The 25,820-nt window shown below is 34.2% G+C and overlaps 1 protein-coding gene across 1 annotated transcript; it reads right to left on the bottom strand.

The window, feature by feature from the left end:
• Positions 1–7,971: 7,971 nt before the first annotated feature.
• LOC114740315 (uncharacterized) lies at positions 7,972–11,852 on the bottom strand. The gene is made up of 7 exons (XM_028928439.1): positions 11,789–11,852; positions 11,616–11,658; positions 11,469–11,532; positions 10,882–11,252; positions 8,611–10,492; positions 8,219–8,266; positions 7,972–8,046 (listed from the first exon to the last, which is right to left on the bottom strand). The coding sequence occupies exons 1-7, from the start codon at positions 11,850–11,852 to the stop codon at positions 7,972–7,974; spliced, it is 2,547 nt and encodes an 848-aa protein (XP_028784272.1).
• Between the last annotated feature and the right edge of the window lie 13,968 nt (positions 11,853–25,820).

Genomic DNA, 25,820 nt, shown 5'->3' on the forward strand with positions numbered 1-25,820 from the left:
TTCATGATTTGTTTAATTTGTATTACATATTTACATGATCATTCAGTGAGATGGAACCAAAGGATGAGCATAAGTTAGAGATGGACAAGGGTAAGGGTAAGATGATGATGCCGCCGGAGGAGGGAACTTCCGGGCAAAGTCTCTTCTCTGGTTCTTTTAAACTTTTGCTGGATGAACCAACAATTTCTTCCCAAGAGCGTGAGACAGCATCTGCCGAAAAGGGTGAAATCCAATTACTGGTGCAACGGCCACAGCAGCAAGGGTGTGTAATTTTGACTATTTATTTTTTCTAGTTAAATCATATGGGTCGAGGTTATTTTTCCCTCTTTCTGTCAACTGGACAATTTATTTATAGTTTGTAAATAGACAATTCTATTTCTCTCTAAAGATAACCATTTTAATGCTACATATAATATACATGTTTTTTAACTTTGTTTTTAAATTTTATTTGTTTGTTATGCGTATCAGGGATGCAACGAATACTGAACAAGCGGCTCCCCCTGTGCATCCTCCTCCTCATGATCAATTTATTATGGGGTAAGGTTTTTTTAATTTTTTTTTTATGTTTTAACATTTTATGTTAACGTCTTAAGATACATTTTGAATGAAAAAGTATTTAAACAAATCATTCATGCTTTATTTGATTGTTAATGTTATGCTTATTTGTTTCAGGCATTACGATCTTATATACTGTGTCTTTACCCTACTTCCATTTGTTGTTATGGGGTTCTACGTTATCATTAGCACATCAGATGGTATTCTTATTCTTATTCTTATTATGTTGCTTTTCTCTGAAAACTATTGTCGTTATTATTATGCTGCTGCTGCTACTTCTTTTTTTAATTACTAATTGTATTGTGCTTATTTAACTATTTGTTTTTCAGATAGAAATCAGTGGAATGCCATTGTGATGTGTATACTCTGCTGGGTATTAGAATTGGGTTTCACCGCAATTCTGGTTAAATGGAATTTGCCTCAACATTGGCGCAATAGTCTTCGAGAATGGGGTGAGATGATTTACACGCTCTGCAACGACATTCTGAACATTTTGGAGGCTTTTAAATACCCTTTTAATGGAGTTCTAAATCACATTTTTTTAGTTGGGTAGTTCTGTCAAGTATGGTCTTGGAATGCGCATCTACTCAGTGGGGAAGGAAGCCCTTAGGGATTTATCATGTTTATTTTCATAGTAGCCTTATATTATCTTACCTTCGCCTTGATGTGGCTACATATGAAGCAATTATTGGGCGGCAAATTTTTCAATTTCCTATTTTTTTTATCTTGACTGCTTTGGTCAATTTTGTTGGTTATGTAATTAGAAGATGGAAGATGTGGAGATCAAAAAAATTAACCTAGGTAGATGCTATTAGAATTGCACAATGGAGTTATAAGACTTTAATTCTGTGTTAGCCAGCCTTCTTTCATATATTTTGTAATACAATTTTATGATGAGTATCGAAGGGATATTTTAAGATTTTTTTTTGTCAGTAATATTTTAAGAATTGATTTGGCTACAATGATTTTCTTTCCTCTTCTTTAATTAATAGGAAAAATTAGGAACAAAGACCTAGAAAAAAAATAATATTTATTGGAAAGGATCTTAAAATTGTATAACTAATTCTAACAGACCAAACACTAAAATATAAATTTAAAAATGCCTAATTATTTCCCTTAACTAAACTCCTATATTTTCTCCAATCAAACCTTCCATTGAATTTTTTTAATAATTTCCTTTATTTTTATTAAAAAATTTTATAATCTTTTTCTTATCAAGATTTGCAACAAAATTTATTAAAATCAAATTAGAATCATTTATTATTAATTCCAAATATCTTATAAACTTAAACACAGAATGAAATGAAATTATTTATTTCCTTTTTATCTTGGGGAAATCACAAATAAAGACCCTCGAATTAGCAAAATCACTCAATGGTCACCTGAATTTGCTAAATTATCATGAGGGACCCGGTCTCAAATGGCAAATAGCAAATGTTGGTGAAAAGACGAAATTGCCCCTCAGTGATTTGAACCTGCTGAACCCGCGGCACGTAGTCCCCCCACTATCGACAACTTCCCACTGTTCTCTACATTCTCCCTATTGTCTCCATTTTCGCGCACCTGCGTACTGCCATTTTGCCGTAAGAGTAGTGTGGAGAGGAGTGTTGAGACGGTGAAGAGCATATTTGCTGTGACAGAGGTGAACAAAGCAGTGGTTTATCGACATTGTGGAAGGGTTCAGAGAAGTCGAAGGCATCGCTGAATAGTGCGGCAGCAATCGCGTTAGGTGATCAGAGTTAGCAGCTACGTTGGGCGACTGATTGTAGTAAGTTTGTTGGCTAATTTTGTTTGGATTGGTTGCTGCAAGAATGTGCGAATGATTGGTGAGAGTAAAAGAGTTTAGGGTAGGAAAGTAGAAGTACCCAAATTTTGATTGAGTGATGAAGAATGTTATTTAACAGAAAAATATAGGTTTTTTCTGTTAAATAACCTATGGGAATGGTATTTATGTGGGGAGGGAATGACAATATCAGTTTCGTAGATGACAATAATAGTAGGGAAAATAACGACATAGGATATAGTCAAGGGTAAATTTAATTGAAGAGGTACTAAGTGTGTTTTGTTATAAATGAGAAGGTGGACGGTGGGATTTGATAAGTTCTGTAACGAAAATGATAATTTAAGAATAGGAAATGACAAGTTGATTAATTGGGAATAAGAAGATGTCAATGCGAAACTGACAAGTTGGTAATGGGAAATAACAAGGTTATAACAGTGAATGACAAGATTTGTATGCGAAGTAAGAATTTGATAATAGGAAATGACTTGTTTGAATAACAAAGCTGAGTATGACAATAAGACAAGTTTATCATTTCAAATGACAAGTTAAACTACTAGTGTATGATCAGAAATAACAATTATGATAAGTATGTGGGAATAACAAGTTGAGCTTAAAGAATTGACAACTTTTGTAGAGAGAATAACAAGTTTATCATAGGCGTTTGATTGACAGAATGAGTATTGACAGAATTGTTGTTAGTCAGTTAATAAGTTGTGTTAGTGAACTATTGTATGTTTAATATTTTGCAGGAAAAAGGACATGGCATCTGAGGGAGCCTCCAGATCAAAGCCGGCACACAATGGCTGGTTGCTATTCAGAAGGGAGTATTTGGCAACATTAGGTGATAGTGATATCAGAGGCAAACAAAAAAGAGACGCTGTGTCAAAGGCATGGAGAGCTTTGTCTGATGAGGAGAGGAAGAGGTACACAGAGGAGGCGAAGAAAAGAAGGCCAGAAAAGATTGAAGAGGAGAAGAAAAAGAAATATGTACCATCATTTTTAACCCGAGTGTCCTTGAAAGGTTTTAAGAAATTACTGCACTTTGTGAATAATAATGATGAGTTAAGGGATAGGGTGGAGAGGATAGGATTTGGAAGCTTGTTGAAGGTTGGATTGAAGAGACTTCCCCGCGATCTCCTTGTGACTATGCTAAGATCATATGACCCACCAACACATCAATTTACAATACGGGGGAAAACTGAGGAAATAGGAGCAAAACATGTTGACAAGCTCCTAGGAATACGCCATGGTGGGGAGAAGATTAAAATTGAAGTTTCGGAGGATGATGAAATGTACAAGAACTTGAAGAATCAGTATCGGAGAGTGCCATTCAGCAAAATACTAGATGACATTATTTCTGGGGAGGAAGATCACAGATTTGAATTCTTGTTTGTCCTATACACGCTGGGTACCTTTCTATGTCCGTCATCTAGCTCAGAAGTGAGTGAGCGGCTAGTGAGAGTCATGCGTTCCACGATGGATGACTTTGGAAAGTATGATTGGGCAACACATGTTATGGAGGACCTATGGAAAGAAATGGCTGACTTTGTGAAGCTGTATAGACAGGGTAATGATGGGCAGGGGAGCAGTACTGTTGGTGGCTGCGTATACTTGCTTTTGGTATGACTATTTTGTTTCTCACTGTGCAATACTTTATTGGCAATATGAACAATGTAATTGGTGATGATATGTGGTGTTGCAGCTTTTTTTCGGTGAGCATTTTAACCTTATTCAAGGTTCACAGCGAGGCTCCACCAGTGCTATCCAATACTGGACAGATGAGAAGATCAAAGAATTGGCCAATACTGAGAGGAAGAGCGTTAGGGGGCTGTTGTATGGTGAGAAAGGGAGTGATGTTGTGTTTGGCAAAGACGAGAGGATAAATGTTGATTCTCTGGACCCGGTATGTATATCTTTGGTAGAGTGATATTCTTGGTGAACTTCTTGTTTGTGATAGTTACGTTGTCATTTGATAAATTGACTTGGTATATATAAAACTTATGTTGTGATTAGGTTTAGTGAAGTTGTCATTTGTTATAGTTGTCATTGTTACTTGATAAACTTAACCTGTTAAAAACGGTACCAAAGTTGTGATTGGGTAATGTGAACTTGTCATTCGGTAAAGTTCAGGTTTGGGTTGTTATTTGATAAAGTTGTTATTGATTATGCCTGAGTTGTGATGGGATCAAGTGAACCTGTCATTTGTTACAATGTAGTTGTTATTTGATGTATCGAAGTTGCTAATTATAATTTATTAGTTGTGATTGGCTAAACTGAACTAGTCATTTGATATAGTAAAGTTGTTATCTGACATACCAAAGTTGTTATTTATACTACTGATGAACTTGTTATTCGCAATAGGGAGAGGTTGTAATTTGTTATAGTGTAGTAAGCTTGTAATTTCATATACTGAAGTTGTTATTTATAATATTTAACTTGTCATTGGGTAAAGTGAGCTTGTCATCTGCAATAGTGAGATCATGATGTGGTATAATTATGTTGCTAGTAAATTGATAAACGCCATTGTCATGCAGGAGCTGAAGCAGTTGCGTGCACGATTAATGAAGAGGATAGAAGAAAGCCATCAGAGGCTGATGAATATGGTAGATGAGGAGCTGTTGAAGGTGCACATTCCAAGAGAGGCAGATGGGAAGAGAAAAGGAAAGGCTCCTGCTGAGACACTCGCATCAATTGTTAGTGGGTCTGAAGATGACGATGAAGAGGAGAGACAGCATGCTGGTGAGACTAGTGAAGCTGTGCAGAAGAATGATGGAGGGAGTGATGGTGAGAGTAGTGAGGAGAAGGAGAAAGATGACGAGGGGAGTGATGATGAGACAAGAGAGGAGGAGGAGGAGGACAAGGAGAAAGGTGACAGGGGGAGTGATGATGGGACAAGTGAGGAGGAAGGCAAGGAAAAGGATGATGGAGAGAATGATGAAGATAGTCAGGACAAGGATGAGGGACAGAGTGCACAGAAGGACAATGATGAAATGGAGGGTGACATACCCACGCCTACTACCCCCATAAACCTGTCATCTAATGTTGAAGGTGATGATGCGGAGGGTGACAGAGCCGTCACTATATCCCCCCTAGCAATTGTCAAATATGTTGACCCTGTTGAGAGGCAAACCCCCATCAGGGTGGAACCTTTGACAGCAGCTGAAGGTGTGCAGGCACAACAAGTAAGGAGATCTAGCAGGGTTCGCTTCAACAAAATTAAGTCTCCTTGGTTGGAGTTGAAGGCACAAACAAGGTTGAAGAGGCCTGCAGAGGATAAAGACATTTTCTTCACCATTGTCAGCCGAAGTGTGAAAGGTGATGAAGGCGACTAGTAAGTATTGTGATACTCAGCTTTTGTGATGGGGTTTTGTTATCACTTGTTAACATAACCCATATGCTAACTCACTTCAACCATTGTCAGTCCTTTGATTAAAATGTATGATGAAGATATTACCCGACGCTTGCTGCATTCTCTTGGGGGAAATAACAGAGTTAGTAACAGGGTCATGTCATTAGTTTGTAAGGCCGTGGTGGATGAGCAACAGGCTGTGGAAGGGCGTGTAAGGAGGCATATTTTTGATGCGGACTTCATGGTGAGGTTTCTTCATTAGTTTGTGAAATGATAAGTTTGTATATGAAAATTACAAGTCCTCAAAGGCAAATGACAAGTGTAGTATATAAAGTAACAACACTGTTAAGGCAAATAACCGTCTAAAGAAACTAATTGCAAACTGACAAAATCAATTTGTGTTCTTTATTAGGAGTTAATGATCCGTGACCCAGCTCGGTGGGACCCTAACTACCATGCACGACAAATAATTCCTCAATTTGTCGGGTACAACATAGGTGACTGTGACTTGGTTATGGGTCCTGCACTTGTTGGTGAGCACTGGTTTTGCTTTGCCCTTGAACCCAACACCATGAAGTTCTATGTCCTGGATTCCATGCGAGGAACTGTTCAGTCTAAGAAGACCACAACTAAGAAGAAGCAAGCAGTCACCTATGACCCTCAGGAAATGGCCATAGCAGGATGTGTAAGAATCACCTGGGCATATTACATTGTATTATTATTGTCTGAAATTATAGTGATGTTGATGAATATCTGATATATGTGTAGAGAGAAAGGTTCCACGACATTATTGGCATGGTTAGGCCAGATTTGACTGAGAAAATGCCAAATTTGGAAATTGTGCGGCCTGATGTACCTCAACAGAGTAATTTGTGAGTATACATACACTGCACATGTAATTTGCTGATTTCCTATATTTATTCTCGAATTGTTAAACTGTGATGGTGGTGTTGTTCCTAGGAGGGACTGTGGGGTGCATGTCCTAATATGGCTCAGCAGATGGGAACCCAATCTTCCACTAGAATACACCCAGGTGATGTGGTTTGCTTAATTGTTGTGACTGGTAAAGGGGCAAAGTAAGATTAACTTGCTGTTGAATCTGTTTTGCAGGGAGATGTGGCAGCTTTTCGGCGTGATCTAATGTGGTGGCTGGTGAACCATGATAACAATGAATGCCGTGAGGATGCGCTGAATCTTATTCCACATCCACAGAAGGGGCGAACGTCCAAAAGGAGGAGAAAGTCCCTATAGAAAAAGAATTTGGGCCATGAAGGACATTGACTGTAGATAATGTTACTGCGTTATCATTATGTGTAGTGAACTTATTGTCTGGCCTAACTGCTACCCAGTTATGACAATTAGTAATGGTGAAATGACATTTTTATTGACATCATTGAAATTGTGTTCAAGTGATGCGATTTCCACTTGTCTTTAACGTATGACAACATCAATATGCCAATTAACAAGTCCATTAAGCAATATATGAAGAACCTTTTTTTTATGAAATGACACTATTTCCACTTTTGTTTAACATCTGACAACTTCAGTATGCTAAATAACAACTCCGGTTAAGCGATACATGAAGTTCAATTTTTTCGAATGAAGTTACAGTATTTCTACTATTGTTTGACGAGTGACAACTTCACTTTGCGAAATAACAACTTCGGAAGTGGAAGCGGCGAAGTTCATTTTTTCCCTGTTTAAATGACATCCTTTCCACTTTTGTTTACCCAGTGACAACTTCACTTTGCGAAATAACAACTTCGGAAGTGGAAGCGGCGAAGTTCATTTTTTTCCTCTTTAAATGACATCCTTTCCACTTTTGTTTACCCAGTGACAACTTCACTTTACGAAATAACAACTTCGGAAGTGGAATCGGCGAAGTTCATTTTTTTCCTGTTTAAATGACAGTCTTTCCACTTTTGTTTACCCAGTGACAACTTCACTTTTCGAAATAACAACTTCGGAAGTGGAAGCGGCGAAGTTCATTTTTTTCCTGTTTAAATGACAGTCTTTCCACTTTTGTTTACCCAGTGACAACTTCACTTTGCGAAATAACAACTTCGGAAGTGGAATCGGCGAAGTTCATTTTTTTCCTGTTTAAATGACAGTCTTTCCACTTTTGTTTACCCAGTGACAACTTCACTTTGCGAAATAACAACTTCGGAAGTGGAAGCGGCGAAGTTCATTTTTTTCCTGTTTAAATGACAGTCTTTCCACTTTTGTTTACCCAGTGACAACTTCACTTTGCGAAATAACAAGTTTTGTTAACCAATTGGCAATATCAGTATGCCAAATAACCACAAAGCACAGGTGGTTTGACAGCAACCTCTATTTGCTGATATAACAAGTAAGCAGTCTGCATTTACAAATCAAGCAAGGGAGTTTACAGCAATACTAAGTCAAATAACCACAAAGCACATGTGGTTTGACAGCAACCTCTATTTGCTGATATAACAAGTAAGCAGTCTGCATTTACAATACAAGCAAGGGAGTTTACAGCAATACTAAGTCAAATAACCACAAAGCACATGTGGTTTGACAGCAACCTCTATTTGCTGATATAACAAGTAAGCAGTCTGCATTTACAATACAAGCAAGGGAATTTACAGCAATACAATGTCATTTAGCAAAAAGTAAGAGGTCCGTTTACAACAACCAGATTTTGCAATAGTCAATAACAAAAAGACATTCACAACGTCGTTGACTTCTTTTTTCCTTGTCAGCAAACATATTACTTGCAAAAATAGCTGTGTAGCTATGCAACTAGCAACACCCTTCTCCCAAAAAAATTAAGAAGAGTGGAGCGTATATACACCAAAAAATTAGTTGTCGCTTGTAGAAATGAACTTCAAAATGGGTTGGGATTTTTGCAACTCCTCCTTGTGTGTCCAGGTTGGTGGCATCTGGTGCAATGGTAGACTTTTTTGTTCTGGAATTGTGATTCCTGCCGTTTAGTCCTTGGTCTTCCAGGAGGCCTACTTGTATTTGGTGGTAAAAGCAAGGTTTGTTCAACAAGATTCTCAAACCTATAGTCATTTGGGTTAGGCATATCGATTGTTACCACTGGAACCATGCTCCTGCCATATATTTTCTCCTGTGCTGAAATTTTGTAACAATCTTCAACATATTCATATACATTTCCCCCCACAGTCTTAATGGCTGCACAAGCATGGCAGCATGGAATTCCTGACATTTGCCAACCAAGACAACTACATTGGTGTAGACCAAGGTCTACTCTTTGATCTCCACGAGATGTATGTACACACAGTCTTCCGCCTCCATAATTGTCACAACTCATATACCTACTGAAATACACATTCTCCAGAACCTTTGCCTCGGTTTTTGGCCCAACACAATTCCTCCACTTACTCATACACATATATGATGCATGCATCTTCCTTGCTACTTTCTCCCGATGCTCATGGATCATTTGCGCCACATTATGCTTTCTCTCCTTCACCATCCAAGAATTGAAAGACTCAGCTATATTGGTTGTTATATTGTCCCATCTTTTAAATGGAAACTTGCTCATTGCCCACCTATTCACATCACCTTGATTGATAACCCAATCATGTAACTCAGGAGACATAGTTCTCAGCTCTGCCATTGCATTATCAAAGTCACTATCAACCCTTGCATAAGCAACTCTATCAAGAACCTTTAATGCATCTTCTTTTGACCATTGGCTTGTCCTTTTACCTCTGTTTACTTTTACTTGTTCAGCGCTGAAGTTTTCCTTCACATGCCTATAACAATACGCATGTCTTTCACCTCCAAATATTGCTTGGACAGCTCCTATTATGGCATTGTGTCGGTCTGACACAATTGTCACCTGCACCGAACCAACAATTTCTTTGATTTTGAACAGAAACCAAGTCCAGTCATCAAGGTTCTCTGATTTCACCACTGCTATTGCAAAAGGCAACAAGTCATTATCTGCATCATATCCCGACGCTGAGAGTAGTGTCCCCTTATATGGACCACTTAAATGAGTTCCATCAACATATAATATAGCCCTTGCACCACTCAAAAAACCCTCAATACACGAACCATATGCAATGAAAACCCGCTCAAATGTATTACCAATGGAAGCCCATTCAGCAACTGTTTTATCATCAGTTTCCTTTAATCTTTGGCATATCCATGGTATGAACATATAGGATTCTTCCGGTTTCCCATGTATGTGTTCCATGGCCTTTTCCTTTGCTCTGTAAGCTTGAGCATATGTTAGCCTCACACCATATTCCCTTTCCAGTGTCTTCCTTATTTCAGTAGGACGCTTTTCGGTGTGGTTCCTTATCTCCTCAAGTATTATTGATGACGTCAACGCAGCATTGCCAGCAAAAGTGACATCTAGGTTATCTTGCGCTGAATGAATGTGTTCATTAACGAATGTGGTCACGCGTAATAAAAGAGTATCCCTCCCAACAGCATTTGCACAAATCTTCCATGGACACCCTTCCACTTTACACCTCACATTCATCTTCTCCCTACTGTTTCTCACATATGTCGTTGCAAACTTCTGTGCAATACTAAACCTGTACACAGCCTCCCTAAAAGCTTGGGCATGTGGAATATATTGCCCCACCCCTGCAAAAACTCCAACCCATTTCATGCAATTCAAATTACCCCTCAATGTCCCTTCACTCCCTGAACCGTCACTGAAGTTTGTCTGACTTAAACCCCCTCCTTCATACGTTAGGCATTCAGCACCATAGTCAACAATGAGTGGTTCATAGTTATCACCAAGGTTCACCACACCTTCAGTCATTTCTCCCGACAGCCCAAACAAATTCTCACCCCTACACCCATAATAACAACGTTCGAATAGAAATTAGCAACAACACATTAGCAAATAACAACATTCTACTGTAACAAAGTTAGCATAATAACAAGATTTGTATGGGAAATATCAACAATGCATTATAAAATAACAACTTACTACTGTAACAAACTAAGCAATATAACAACATTTGAATGGAAATTAGTAACAACTCATTACCAAATTACAACTTCCAATCGCAACTTCATTACCTTAATTACAAGATTTATATCAAAATTAACAACAATTCATTACCAAATAACAACTTTCTACTGCTGCGCAGTGCACATGATAACAACATTTCTTTGGGTATTAACAATAATCCATTACCGAACAATAACTATCAACTGCAAAACTTTAACCACTTACATTTCTCCATCATTCACTGCTCCACCTTCCTTCTGGTTCCCTTTCGCTGCTACATACAAATGAGCACTGCTATCGTTATATCTAAACATATTGCAAATATCACCTTCATCATAAAGATCAACCAGTGTGCCCTCAGCAAACTTAACCGTGTACTTAATTTCGCACCCTTTAGCATCATTGTGTACCAACTGTGATATTGTTCCTCTTAATTCCTCCAGTGTTATCCCTTCTTTTATGCTGCTTGCTCTCACACTCCCTCCCCCGTATTTAACTTCACCTTCACTGTTTCTTTCAAAATACCCACCAACATGGAAAAAACAAAACAATTCCTTCCAACAGCTTGACCCATTGTAACAGTTCATTTTGTCATCCTAACCTGGAACAACAATTTACATATAAAAAAATATATTAGCTTCACTATACTTTTATTCAATCAAATTTGCATTTACAAATCAAGACCAACTAACTCTTCTCTTCCCCACTTGACATTAGGGTTTTACAAGTTGGACATTCTAAATGACAAGATCTTTACTCCTCTCCCCCCACTGCACCACCGTTAACTTCATACTCAAACTACTAATTATTACCTCCTTCCATTTCCCCTCCCCCACTCTCCCATTCGTGATATTCCTAACAGAGATCAGTGGCAACCTGCGTCATGAAAATCACAGGTCAACAATCTGACTACAAAGACTAATATTTTGAATCTCAACCCAACCGAACCCTCCTTAAACAGTATTATTCCATGATCAACTCCACCGCTCACTCCCTCCATACCTATCACCCAACAATCCACAATGCCACTCACCACATTCAAGAACAACATCACATTCCTCGGTCTTACAGGGTAGAGAAGAAGAAGAGTATACTTAGAAACATTACAAGCATTACTTACTTGATTCTCAACCATGTGCACCACCAATCTTCTCCTCCAAGCTCTCCACGATCACTTTGTTTGTCTCAGCCTTCATTAATGAATCAGATTGACTGAGGGGCAATTTCGTCTTTTCACCAACATTTGCTATTTGCCATTTGAGACCGGGTCCCTCATGATAATTTAGCAAATTCAGGTGACCATTGAGTGATTTTGCTAATTCGAGGGTCTTTATTTGTGATTTCCCCTTTTATCTTTGCCTTTCCTTGAGTTTCAATTAAAATGTTCTCAGTCTTTTCAAATATCTCTTTCTTTACTCTTTCTTGTTTTATAAATTGTTGTGCGATATGTACATATATTATAAATATTTAAATTCAAAAAATATATCTTAATTGATTTCAATCAGTGCAATTAAAATTTTTGTAAATTTTTGTTAATTTTAATTTTTTAAATAACAAAATAATTAAATAAATGACAATTTTTATATTTATTTTTATATCTAAAATTTTGCATTCTCAATAATTTATGTTAACACACGCAAAAACAAGATCAAGAAAAAACAAAAAAAAATTATGAAAATTGATAACAAATGAAAAATAGCATCGAGGAAAAAATTTAAAACTAATTTGTGCAACTGATTTTTTTGCCTACAATGATAAATTTTTACTTTTAATCCATCATTAAATTAAAATATGTATAGTAGTTGGTTCTCAAAACAATGAGACGTGATTAGAGGAAATTTGAGAATTTAGTTATGAGTAGTTTAGTATATTTACATTTATATTTTAATATCCGGTCCTTCTAAATAGTTGTGATTTTTAAGATTCTGTTTAATAGGTATTATTTTATCTTTGTTCTTGTCATTAATTCTTCCTAATTAATATTATAAAAAAATAAATACAATTTAGTCATACGACCTTATTAAGTTTGTTTTCAATAGGTTTAATTATTATAATATGGATATAACTTTCTCTATTATAACCAGAGATGTTCATGGACAAGATGGGATTAAGACAATCTGATCCCAGTCTTATCTCAATAATCAGGATTGGACTCTCATCCCATTCCAATGGTGTCCCATCTTTTTTGGGGCAGGATATAACCAGGACAGGACATAACTAGGAGGGATTGAGGTGTCCTGTTTATTTTTGTTAATTCTTTTCTAATTTTTTTTTCAAAATTGAATGTATTTAGAGCATAAAAACTCAATAAAAATTATACAAAGAAAATAGATAAAAATTGGCTAAAAATTGACAATAATGGAAAATTAACCAAGAAAAATGTTTTTTTTAAAGATAGAAAATATATAAACTCAAGATATCCTCAAAAGAATATTATATAACCTATAACAAAAATACTTGTAAATTGTAGACAATATAATCATCAAAATTATAATACTATTATATTAATAATAGTATAAAATAAATTAATAAAATTAATATATATTGGGACGGAACCAGGATGGGACTCCCATCCTGTGTCCCGTCTCATTTGAGACATTTTTGTCCTATTCCAAAAGTTTTCAAAATGACTGGGACTAGAATCGGGACAGGTTACTGGAACAGGACACAAGTATGCACCCTTACTTTTTGCTTGGATTGAGAGAAAATTAAGGAGGAGAGAAAACAAGAGAAGAAAACATGAAGGAAAACAACTTTTCTCTTGCTTGGATAGGAGAAAAAATATGGGAGGAAGAAAAAATGGGAGAAAAAATAAAGTGGACCCCATGCCTCAATTTTCTCTTCAAATTTTCTCTCCATATATGGAGGATTTGGGAAGGAAAACAAGATTTCCATGACTATCCCTACTATCTCTTACTCTCCATATTTTTTTCTTTTATTATATTTAAAAATTTATTCATTTTTTAGTTTTTTATCTTAAAACAATATTTTTATTAAATGATTTGGCTTTAAAATATAATAATCTGAAAATATATATCAACCAAATAACTTGATTTTAATTATTTGACGATGCCAATGTTAGTATAATTTTTCTATTGCAATATTTAATTTAATTTAATTTTAAATATGATATATTTTGATAAAGATATTTTAGTCATTTGGATATTTATTAATTTTCTTTCCTCTCTATTTTTTCTTGTTTATCCAAGCAAGAGGGATGAAAATATTTTCCCTCTAGTTTTTCCTTCTCTTTATTTTCTCTCTTCCTATTTTCTTTCCTCTCAACTTTTCTTTTCGTTCAAGCAGAACATTAATTATAACAATGAATTGACATTAATTGATTTTACAGAACTATTTTTATTGATATATATGATGCAGTAAATTGATTGTATCTTTATTATGAAAATTTTTTTGATTTCAATTCTTTAACAAAATATAAATTGTAAATTTAAAAAAGCTTTATCATATAAGCATTTTATGACGCTATTTGACAAGTTGTTTAGTTACAACTGGTGCCCGTGCGATGCAGAGGGTATATATGAAGCAAATAAAAAGCTTTGCAATTGATAGAAAATAAAATGTCAGGTTGAACACAATAAATCTTTCAAATTCGTAGATTATAAAAAAATTCCTAGACAACATTAAAAGTTTTTCCTATAGAACTTTTATTATCATCAAGGACCAAGACCTTCTCTATATCGCACGCATGATATGGCCACATATAGCTGTTCATATGTGAAAACTGGGCAAGGCAAATACAATCCAATATTTATCATGCTTTGACATTGACTCTTGTTAATAGCCATAACGAAACATAGCATCATTAGATATTATCTTCTGCACAGAGTGAATGGTAGTGATGTATTAGATGGCGTAATGATCAAATTTAGAATCAATACATGCAATCCAATGTGTCCCTACAATGATCTCTACTCCAATGAAATATTTTTCTAAGCAGCCGATAATGAGCTGATACCATTACACAATATCTAATTAATTTGCCTATGTTATGTGACAAGATTATAGGTTCCCGTGCATCTAATTTTTTATACTCTAAAATATAAATAATTATTAATGCATGGAATGATTTTAAATTCAAATTTTCTAATTTTATAAATAATAACATTTATGAACCGTGCGATGCAAGGATCAAATTAGTAAAATATACAGTCGAATAAGTTTTGTTAAACACAACTATCACACTACAAAAAAAAAAAACACAACTATCACGTGTAATGAATATATTTGTCACTCATTCCAAAACATTGCAAATTAGAATTAGTTATGATTTTTTAAAGTTTGGCCTTGTTTAGGGTTACATGAATAGTAACCCGAATTTACTGAATTTTAAAGTTAAAATTTTTCTATCCTAAAGCCATAAGAAATGGTTCCAAATAGTTCTAATTGGGATAAAATATGGTCTAAAAGTAAGATGTGATAGCACACACCTTACCAAAGTTCTTCTTTTGCCATCAACAAGTATATCATACTTGTTATCAATGCCATCCATGCATATAGTGTAAGCATTGCAAGAACATGATAAAGATTCATTCAAATCAAAATCAATTTCACCATCCAACTTAGCACTAGAAAGAGAAGTATGTTCTTCACACAAAGAAGTAGTAACTATCACATCTTATTTATTACCCCATTATATGATAATTGGAACCATTCGGAACCATTGTTTAAGTCTTGAAGATAGGAAAATTTCAAATTTCAAAATTTGGTTCCAAGTTATTATTCACTATTCACTGAAATTTTTGCCAATTTTGAAAATTCATAACTAATTATAGAAAAATTGAAATAGAGCAATTCCAATTTCTACTTGAAGCTTGTCATGTAGTATTTCAAGGAAAAATAACCATTGGTATCATATCATTATGAAATAGAGCCAGAAAATTCACAAAGTTGTACTGTTTATTTGGTCATTTTTTAATTTTTGAGTATTTTAGCTGAACTTTGGAAGGGCATAACTCTTAGCACGAAACTCCAAATTTGATGATCTACTAGTTGGTTTAAAGCTAAAAATAAGGTCTATAAGTCTGCCAAGTTTAAGGTCTAAATTCATTCATTTGCTCATTATTTTATGTGCCACAAAAAGGTCCCTTTTTGGGGTATTTCTATCCCCTTAATTATAATTCCTTGAATTTTTCCTTCTTCCTTTCTCATATCACAATCCAACCATACTAGACCAGTACTTATAAACATAAATACTACAATATAATTACATGATCTCAAGTGTACCACATTCATAATCTATTACAAAAGTCACATCAAAGTTCAATAATATGCAACATAATATTACATAGCCATAAGAGTTACATAATTTCACTATCCCAAGACCAATTTGTTGCCTTTGTCCTTGCTTGATCCATTCCTCATAATTTAACATAGGAGGGAATGAGATTTCATGGAAATCTCAGTAGCAATGAACTATAATAATCATGTTAATTAAGCATTGCATAATGTGATATGTTATAAAATTTCAAGACATCCTCTAGTCATATAAAATCATGTCATGCATTATGCCAAGAGAAGAAACAAGTATATATTCACATTGGTATATTATTATGCATTTGGTTAAAGCGTATCAAGTGTCATAAAATCAATAATTGCCACAACATAATTTCATCAAGTTAAATTTTTATATATCACCTAATTCACCCCCTTTTAGGTGAAACTGCCACTAACATTTTTGTGTGGGAAGACACCTAGGGAAAGTGTTTGAAAGTATTGGAATCAAAAATAAAAATCCTTACCCTAATATGCATACTATTCAGCCAAGATCAATGCAATAGGAAGAAGTTTGATTTTGATAAAATCAAGTTGATATTTGAATTCTAAATGAAAAATTGTGTAGGAATAGCTCTTGAGACTTATCAAAACAAAGATGGAGATCAAAGTCAAAAATTCAAAGAAAAGAGGATTATAGAGTTATTTTGATACCTAATAATATTTTATGTATTATGGTTGATAATTTGGCATATATTTATGCATGAATTGATAGGCATAGAGCAAGAAAACAAGGGGGAACAAAGAGGAGTCAAAGAGGCTGAAAGCTTTGAACTACAAAGAGGTAGCAATGAATTTGCAATTTGATTGTTAACTTGCTTTGCTTGTTTGTCATGTGTTACTTGACTTTTCTATGCCATGATGTGGTAGAGCAAGATAGATGATGATGTGGTTAACTCTATGCATAATTTGTGCAACACCTTATATTTGTACCAATTAACTTGCCTTGCAGAAGTATTTGGAATCACTTTTCAAGACTACAAGTTAGGAAAAATTAAGCTTGAAAATTTTCTTTTCGGATTACTATTCATTGTAATCCTAAAATGTGACAACTTTGAAAATTCATAACTAATTATAGAAAAATCAAAATCAAGTGATTCCAAGTTCTATGGAAAACTCTTTGGATAAAATTTTGAGGAAAAATAGTTTTTGGACTGCTTGCCTTGAAATTTGATCCCAGTTTTTTTTGAAAATTATTTTTTTTCATTTGGTCATTTTTGGATTTTTATCTTATTTTTACCTAATTTTGGAAAAGCATAACTTTCTGCTCAGTTATTAGAATCAGGCAAACTACCTCTCATTTTAAAGAGAAAAATTAGAACTATTTGCTCACCAAATTTCATAACCTAACTCACTCGTTTGCTCAAATGGTCGTTGGTCAAACTTTGATCCATTTTAGTTGACTTTTTACCCTCTTGGAAGGGTGATTTAACTTAATTGACCATTTACCATCATAACATACTTTCATTAGCTATATTAGCTATTTCTAACATGCTTGGACTATTCTAATCATGCTTATATACTTCTAACCCTAATCATACTATTGGAAACTTATAGCACGCTTATCATTACGTTCTTCCAAAATATAGAAAGGTTCAAAGCCATATAAAGTCACTATGGCTTGCTACCTCTTCAAGTAAGAGCCAACTCCCTTCCTTTGCCCTTGGATGTTAAAGGCCCTAGGGTTTGTTTAAATATTGGGGGTAAGATTCTTGGGGAATCTTAGTAGTAATTGCATACATTATCAAGGTCATGGAATACACTGTAAATCAAGCTACATTCATGCATACTTTAACTTTATGTTCATGCTATGGCAAGGACATATCATCATAAATATTCATAGCACTCAATATAGCATAAGCTAAGGCATAAATTGCATGAAGGTAGTATCACATACATAATATTCTCATCCACCTCATAGCATAACAATTTAGCAAAACACATAGCCATAATCATACAAAGTAAAGTGACACTCTAATATAATGGATTGCAAAGCTACCTTGAATGCTTTCCTTCCTCTTGAACTCTTTCCTCTTGACTAGATCTTACCTATTAGGCAACCAATGACACAGCATTAAGCATTACTTCAACTCCATAACTTAACATAACCCCTTAAACCCCTTTTTTCTTGACTTTTAGGGTTTATTTTTCTAGCTTTAATTCTTTAACTTTCTTGGGCCTTTCCAATAATTTTTCATGTAGAATCCATTTATCATATTAGTTTTAATGAAATCCAATCCCTTCCCATTGAACTTGACTTGACCAAACACTATATGTAATTATAGGAAAAAAGATTTTTAACAAAACTAACATGTAATCACTTAATCCTTAACCTTTAACCATACCTAAACTTAATTATACATAACCTAAACCCTTCCTATCCATTTTGATGAAATTTGGGCAGTACTTCCCCCTTAGGAAAATGACTTTCCATCATCATCAAAATAGCATAAAACCAACATATCACCATTATAACTTGAAATAGAAGAGTTATAGAAGCTTACCTTGCTTCCAAGTGACTTCCTCTTGTTAGATATGATTAGTTTTGATGATGTCAAATAATAGAGCAAAAATTTTGCATAAATTATTTACCTCATATTTTGACTAACTATCATACTTAATATTTTGTGTAGTTTCCTCAAAAAAAGAAAGGAGTTATTATGTTGAACTTTGAGTTGTGGAGAATGATCAAGAGGAAGAAGAATAAGAGAGATTGAGAAAAGAAGAACTTGCAAGATCAAATGGAAATATCAAGATTCAAGTTCATAGATGTGATGTTAAAGGTTGCTATGCTCAATCTGAAGTTTGAATGGCTCAATCGGAAGCTAAAATGCACAAACCGGAAGTTATATAATCATATATTGAGTCACCCTTCATATAAACATGGAAAATAAGCTTCAGAGGTGATTTTCATGGGCATTTATCGATCACTTGATCGATCATCCACTTATCGATAAAACACATACTCTGTTTGCTCTGTTCTTTGTTTAGTTCTGACATAGGTTCGGTATTTCTCTAATATCTCTTAAACCACAAATCCGTTTGAGGTGAAACTTGATTCATATGAGACTAGACTCAGAACATGGTTCATTGACACCAAAAGTAGCTTCAAAGAGTTTCATATGAGGGAGATATGTTGTTCGAAACATTACAGTAAGGATTAACGCCTTGATTCTGACCTTCAGTCACTATAATGAAGATAACTTTGCAACTACAATGAATTTTGGGTGATTCTGGTTGCATTAGAAAGTAGACTCAAAGAGCTTTCTGGGGATGGGTCATTTGCAAAATTTGGAGTTGAATTGGAAGATTTATGATCACTCAAAGTTGACTTTCGTTTTCCTTGAATCAGAATTCAAATTTATTGAGGCAAAGATCAGAAGTTCTACATTGATTGATTAAGCTGTCGAGCAACATGTTATTGAGTAAAAGCACTAGAAGAAATAAAGAAATGAAAAGCTATTATTAGATATTAGTCGTGCCTAATGAAACAACTACATACTCGATCACTTTATTGAGTTCCCAGTATTATTTTTTCAATTCTTCTCTTTTATCTTCATATGCATTATTAAGGTTTTTATCAATAACCTGTTGGATACATGATTTTCGGATAACGTTATGGATAAATATATTTATTGATCACTTGATCGATAAACAAGGTTAATGTTATAGATAAAAAGGAATTTATCGATAACATAATCGATAAATAGATTATCGATGAGAAGATAGATAAATGCTAATGCGTTCTACTCATTCTATATTTTGCTTAAGTCTCCATTTATCGATCAGTCATTTATTGATAATATGATCGAACATTGCTTCATAACTCTGCGTGCAAGTAATTATTTCAGTAGCTTATCGATCACCTGATTGATCAGCAAATTATCGATCACATGATCAATAATCAAGGCATCGCTTTTAAATTATGGTTCTTCAATCACCGAATCGATAATCACATTATCAATAATATGATCAATCACAACACTTCATGTTTGCCTTGTTTTTCACATAACATGCTCGATAATTCAGTTCTTTGACTATGCAGGATTAAACCTCTTTATCAAATAGGTGATCGATCATTACTTAATCGATCACCTATTCGATTAACTTACATAGCATGTGCTTTCACTGAATATATTTTTGCTTATTGTTTATCGACAAGGTTATCCATCATCTATTTATCGATAATGTGTTCGAAAATTATTACTTTAAAATCTGTTCTATAACACCTTGTTTATCGATAACCTGATCGATCAACAAGTATTCGATCACTTGTTCGATCATTGTACAAGTTCATTTCATAACAACATTTCACTATGATTTCAAACTCTTTTATCTTTGTATCTTTAAGCTTTTCTCAGCCTTCTTTTTATACATAACTCTCTATTAAAAGGATACGAAGGCAAATGTAACTTGAAAAAGATTATCCTTGCATAATCCATTTAAAGCTCGCTGCATACATGCTTCGTCATTTATCGATCATTTGTTCGATCATCATATGATCCATAATCTATTCGATAATTGCATATATTTGCTATATCTTTTCTTTATATAATTAATCAGTAATATGATCGATCAAAGGATTATTGATCAAGACATCAATCAAGTAAGTTCATCTTACTTTTTGAATATCTGAATATCTGATGATTGATTCCATGTTTTCCAACTTATTGTTTCTAAGATTATCAGATACTTATCACTTGATCTGAGAAAGATTATTTTAGGTAAAGAGTCACAACGAATTTATGATGTGAAGAATCGACTTTTGTCAGAAGCTTCCAACAGCTAGTTTCAACGGTCATATTCTTCAAGCTAAACGGGAAGAAAATGCTCAACGGTCAAGTACCCAACATCATCTATAAATAGAAGAGCATTAAAAAAAAAAAGAAGAGTCTGAGCTTACAACATCAAATGCTAAAATGCCGAATCAATATATTCTCATTTAGAGCTCCGAGAGAAAACTCTCTGTCTCTGTACTTCATAGACTAAAACATATGTATTCGTAAGATAGAGAGGAGAGTTCCCAAACGTGCTCAAGATTCGTCTATCACTTCTTTGAGAGAAGAAATATTCAATCTTCATTATCATTATTAGATTGTATCCTTACGGTGAGTAAGGGGGAGTATTTACCTCAGTGTGAGGTTACTATTGAATAGACTGGTTAGTCTAAGAATTGTAAGTGGCTTCACAAGTGCCCAGATCAAACTTGTGGTTGTAGTGGTTCTCAAGTACCCATGTTAAACTTGAGGGAGATAGTCGATTGAAAATCTCAGGGGGAGCCTGGGGACTGGACGTAGGTCAGTGAGGATCGAACTAGGATAAATCACAGTTTGCATCTTCTTTTCCCTTACCTTTTTATATTTCCAGCTAAACCATTTCACTACTGTGATTATGCTTACTCAGAATTTCTTATGAATTTCATTATATTGCGAAAAGGTTTTTAATTTTAACTAACACCCAATTCACCCCCTTCTTGGGTGTTCAGCCATTCTTACACCTCTCACTAGAACTCTTCTCTTTCTCTCTCTAAATGAAATTTTGCAAGAATTTTCCTACTTGAATGGCCTTGCACAAAATGAACATGTGGGGGGTATTTATAGGCTTCATATTTCATTAATTCCATGTATGCCCTTCTTGCATAAGACTTGATCTCGGCCTTCCAATTTTTACCTCTTTCCAAATGTACAAATCTTAAGTTATGTGGCTTAATATGCTAACACTTGGATAGTGAGTCATTAGGGCTTATGTCATCTCTTCTTATCCATTAAGATTAATTAGGCTTTAATCAAGGTTAACTCTCTTGATTTCTTAATTAACTTAGCTAATTACCCTTTTAGAAGCTTTTGACTTTTCAAAGATAAATGGTTGAATCCTAGCCATCCAATGAACCATGTTTGCCATGTGGAAGATCTTATGGAAGATGACTTAACCATAATCATCTTATTTAACCCTAATTAGATTTTAATATAACTTGATTTATTATTTCCTGTTTTTTCTTTTTCTTTTTCTTTTTGTTTTCCCTTTCTTAGCCAATTTGGGCATGACATGTGTTCTTGACATTCTATCAAGAATTTTACCACCCTGGTTGTCCTAACAGTCTACTGAATATTAATATAATATTGGTTTATTTTATCTGATAGCTGAAAAATTTTAGTATTTCAGAATTCTTATATCAACTCACCATTAATTATATCTTAGTAAAGGGAACTTTCCTAATTAATTTCATAATTTTTTTGCCCCTATAACTCTTTAAATTGTTGTTTCCGTAAAAACAGACAATCTACTAATATTAATTTAGCTTTAAATTCAATTAAAGCTAAGCTCCCCATTTTTTAGAGTTAGAAATAATTTTATAAATCTCCATAATTCTTAAATGAATTTCCTTTAATTTTTCATAATTTTTTGATATCTCTAGGTATTTTTAATAATTGATATTGGCCAGTTTTCCCTAATCTAGCCAAAATATTAATAATTAAAATAATTTTTAATAAATTATTTTCAACCTGTACTTATTTTTTTAGACCTCAAATACCATTTTATGGCATTAATTCTATTTTCTATGATTTACTAGAAATTTTTAGGATTTTTGGACACTAATTACGAAATGCCCTTTACTCCAAAAATAACAATTTAGTCCTCTTCTAGTTTTCACTTCAATTGTTGCGCTGTTTATCTGTCTTTTATCTCACCTAGCCTTGGTCAATCCTAATTTTTTCATTAATCATGTTAAAGATATCAGGGTGTGACATATTTTCCTATTTCTGGATTAGAAATTTTGGGATGTTACAATTTGCCTTGGGTCTATGCAATATTGAGTGATTGAATAGTGTGTTTACTTGCTTCCTTTCCATGGCATATGAGCATAAAAGTATGCATGATATTTAGTTAGTGACAAATGGGATTCTTGCATTGCATGTTTAGCATGATTATTGTAGTTCTTACTACTTGGATTTTTTTAAAAATCTCACCCTTTTCATGTTAAATTAATTAATTATCTAGGAGTTGGAACTCCAAAGGAGAAGGGCAAGGAGATTGTCACATCCCACCAAACCTAGCACTGATAGAAGGAATGAAAAATTTGGTTAAGAGCCAATAGGGAAAGAAGATTGGCTAAGAAAACTAGGCATGACGTGAGACCCAAAAAAGGTCTGGACCGATATTTTCAAATTTATCGACCTAGGAAGGGCAAAATAGGAAAATTTGAGAAAAAATCTAGAAAATTGGTGAATTAGAGGTTTTGAAACCTCAATGAAGTCCCTAGAGGTGAAATTAGTATGAAAATGAATTATTACGGAATTTTCCGAATATGGAGGTTTTTCGGGAAAACAATGAAAAATTAAAGGAAAATAATTATTTTAAATAGCTACATGCCTCAATAATTCTGGGAGAAATATTTATTAATTATTTAAATATTTATGAGAATTTATAAAATTGATTTCAGGCCTTGGAAGCACAGGAATTAATTTTAGAAAATTTATTTTCCTACAATTTTACCGATAAATGCCTAATTGGGGAAAATTCAAAATAAATAGTTTGAGGTGGAGAAAAATTCTAAAAATTTTCAGATCATATCCTTATATGAAAAGAAGATTTTTCATAAGGAGAAGTAAATTTTTAAAGGCTTATAAAAATTATGGAATGTTACTAGTAAATAATAACCGATAAAGTTTTAAAAAGGTCTGGGATTGTGATTTGGTTTGTGGGCCATCCTAAACCATAAGTGGGCCCCACATTGGGCCTAGAGGAGGCCCAATTTCATGCTATTTCCAGGCCCTTCAATTTAATTAAAATAAAACCCATTTTTTATGTAAAAATCTTGGAATATTCTAGCAAATGAACACATGGCTTGATCTAGATGTTTATTACACTTGATGGCAGTCAAGTACCCCTCTTAGGTGGCACTTTACACATCCAAAACAAGTGGGAAGGAGGCAGATTTATTGGTCTATAAATACCCCCTCAAAAATACCTAAAAATATGTAGAAAATTGGTAAAACAAGGGGAGGTGCTGCCAAAACGTTTTCTTGAGTTGGAGACTGAATTTGATAAGTGCTTTTGGACAAGAAATCATCAAGCTTTAGTCTAGGATTCACCAAGGTATGTCTAAGCTTTACTATGGTTGAGATTAAAGCTTGTTTGGTTAGGTTTTTAGATTGAAGTTCCAAGGGGGAGATGCTGTAATTTTCATCCAGCATGCTTATGCTTTAGGAAAGGATAGGAATCTTAAATATGATATGGAATAAGTATGTTTAAATGGTGTTTGGATTGACTTTTGAAAGAAAACCAACTCAGGTTTTCTTAAGGTTCAATTCGGCCAAAAGAAGTTTGTAGGGCAGGAGTTTGTTTCACCTTGATTTGATGATTCTAATAGGTTTCAGATGTGTTGTTGTGTACGAATACACTTGAGGAAAGTATTTAAAATCATTAGAATCAAAAATAGAATTTTTGAAAACATATATGCCCCCATTCGGCCAAGGTTGGTTGAGGAGGAAGGAGTTTGATTTTTGGAACATCCTTCCTTTAACCCCTCAGAGTGTGTATTTGGAAGTGTTATGGTTCAAGCGATTCATGAAACATGGCCGTAGATTGAAAATTTGCAATTGGTTCTTGGGTTACTATTCATTAGTTAAATCTCATATTTTTTGTCTAAATTTGAAAAATCATAACTAATTCTACAAAAATTATATAGAGGTGCTCTAAAATTCTACTAGAAGCTCTTTCAATTCTCTATAGGAAAAAAATATGAAACTGGAATTATCCTTGTCCAATTTATACAGTTTATTCATTAAACTTTACTGTTCATTTGGTTAAAATTGTACATTCTAACTTCTCTACCCTAACATTAACCAAGCATAACTCCTAGCATACACATCCATTTTAGGTGATATATTATTTGTTTTAAAGCTCAGGATGTGTACTTTAACCATACTAATTTCATGGCTTAACTCATATATTTGATAGGTCAAACTGGAGCTAGAAGCTGACTGCTCCAGAACCTACGTTTGATCCATTAAATAATTCTTGCTTTAATTCTTTTTATTGTTTTGGCATACATAACTTGGCTTTATTCTTTCTCATTCATTCTCACACATTTCCATTCATGCCATAAACATTCTAAACAAATATATTGCATCATTGGCATTCATATACATAATTTACATAATAGGAGAATTATACATTAACCAATAGCTTCATTCATAAACATGAATAATTCTCCACTTTCTTCTCCTTCCTTCTCATACTCTCCTTTATGCAATTATTGTCCATCATACTTAACCTGAATGGTTGGTTAGGGAGGGGTGAGATTCGGGAGAATCTTATTAGCAAACAATAACCACCCAAACATACATGGCAAGCTTAACATTCATAACATGCTTGCAACTTAACATCTTTATAATATAATGACATGTTTGGAAATTATTATGCATTTATCATAAAACACATAGACCTATGGCATATTTCAAACACATTCACAATCACAATGCATGAGTTCATAAAATCATATAACATAGAAACATATCATACATGCAAGCAAATACCAGGCACATAAAAGTAAGGTCAAGTTTGCTACCTTGTGTTTTTAAGCTCTCTCTTGTTCTTCAACTTGCTCCCTAAGCTTCCCAGCCATCTAGCTTTCAGTCAACCACATCCAAACCTTTTCTTGGATGTGTCAAGGTCCTAATCACAGCCACAAGGGTCACATTACTCATTAGGACCAAGAATTACACAATATGGAAGACTTGTGTTCTTAAACTTAATCCCTTTTTCCTTAATTTATAATGTAGTGTTCTAACTTTGTAAAATTGTTCCCTTAGGTGAATCCTACATGTCACACCTCTCTTTATAGCTTATTAAATGTCAATTGGAACTAA

This window comes from Neltuma alba, unplaced genomic scaffold (assembly GCF_004799145.2).
Source record: "Neltuma alba isolate B1F8T4 unplaced genomic scaffold, ASM479914v2 tig00003108_pilon, whole genome shotgun sequence".
Classification (NCBI taxonomy): Eukaryota; Viridiplantae; Streptophyta; class Magnoliopsida; order Fabales; family Fabaceae; genus Neltuma; species Neltuma alba.

Coding starts and splice junctions, on each gene's coding strand:
- LOC114740315 (XM_028928439.1), bottom strand. CDS start 11,852: ATGAAGGCTGAGACAAACAAAGTGATCGTGGAGAGCTTGGAGGAGAAG. Junction 11,533..11,615: donor GTTGATCATGGAATAATACT/GTTTAAGGAGGG, acceptor TTCATGACGCAG/GTTGCCACTGATCTCTGTTA. Junction 8,267..8,610: donor CACAATTCCAGAACAAAAAA/GTCTACCATTGC, acceptor TTGTAAATGCAG/ACTGCTTACTTGTTATATCA.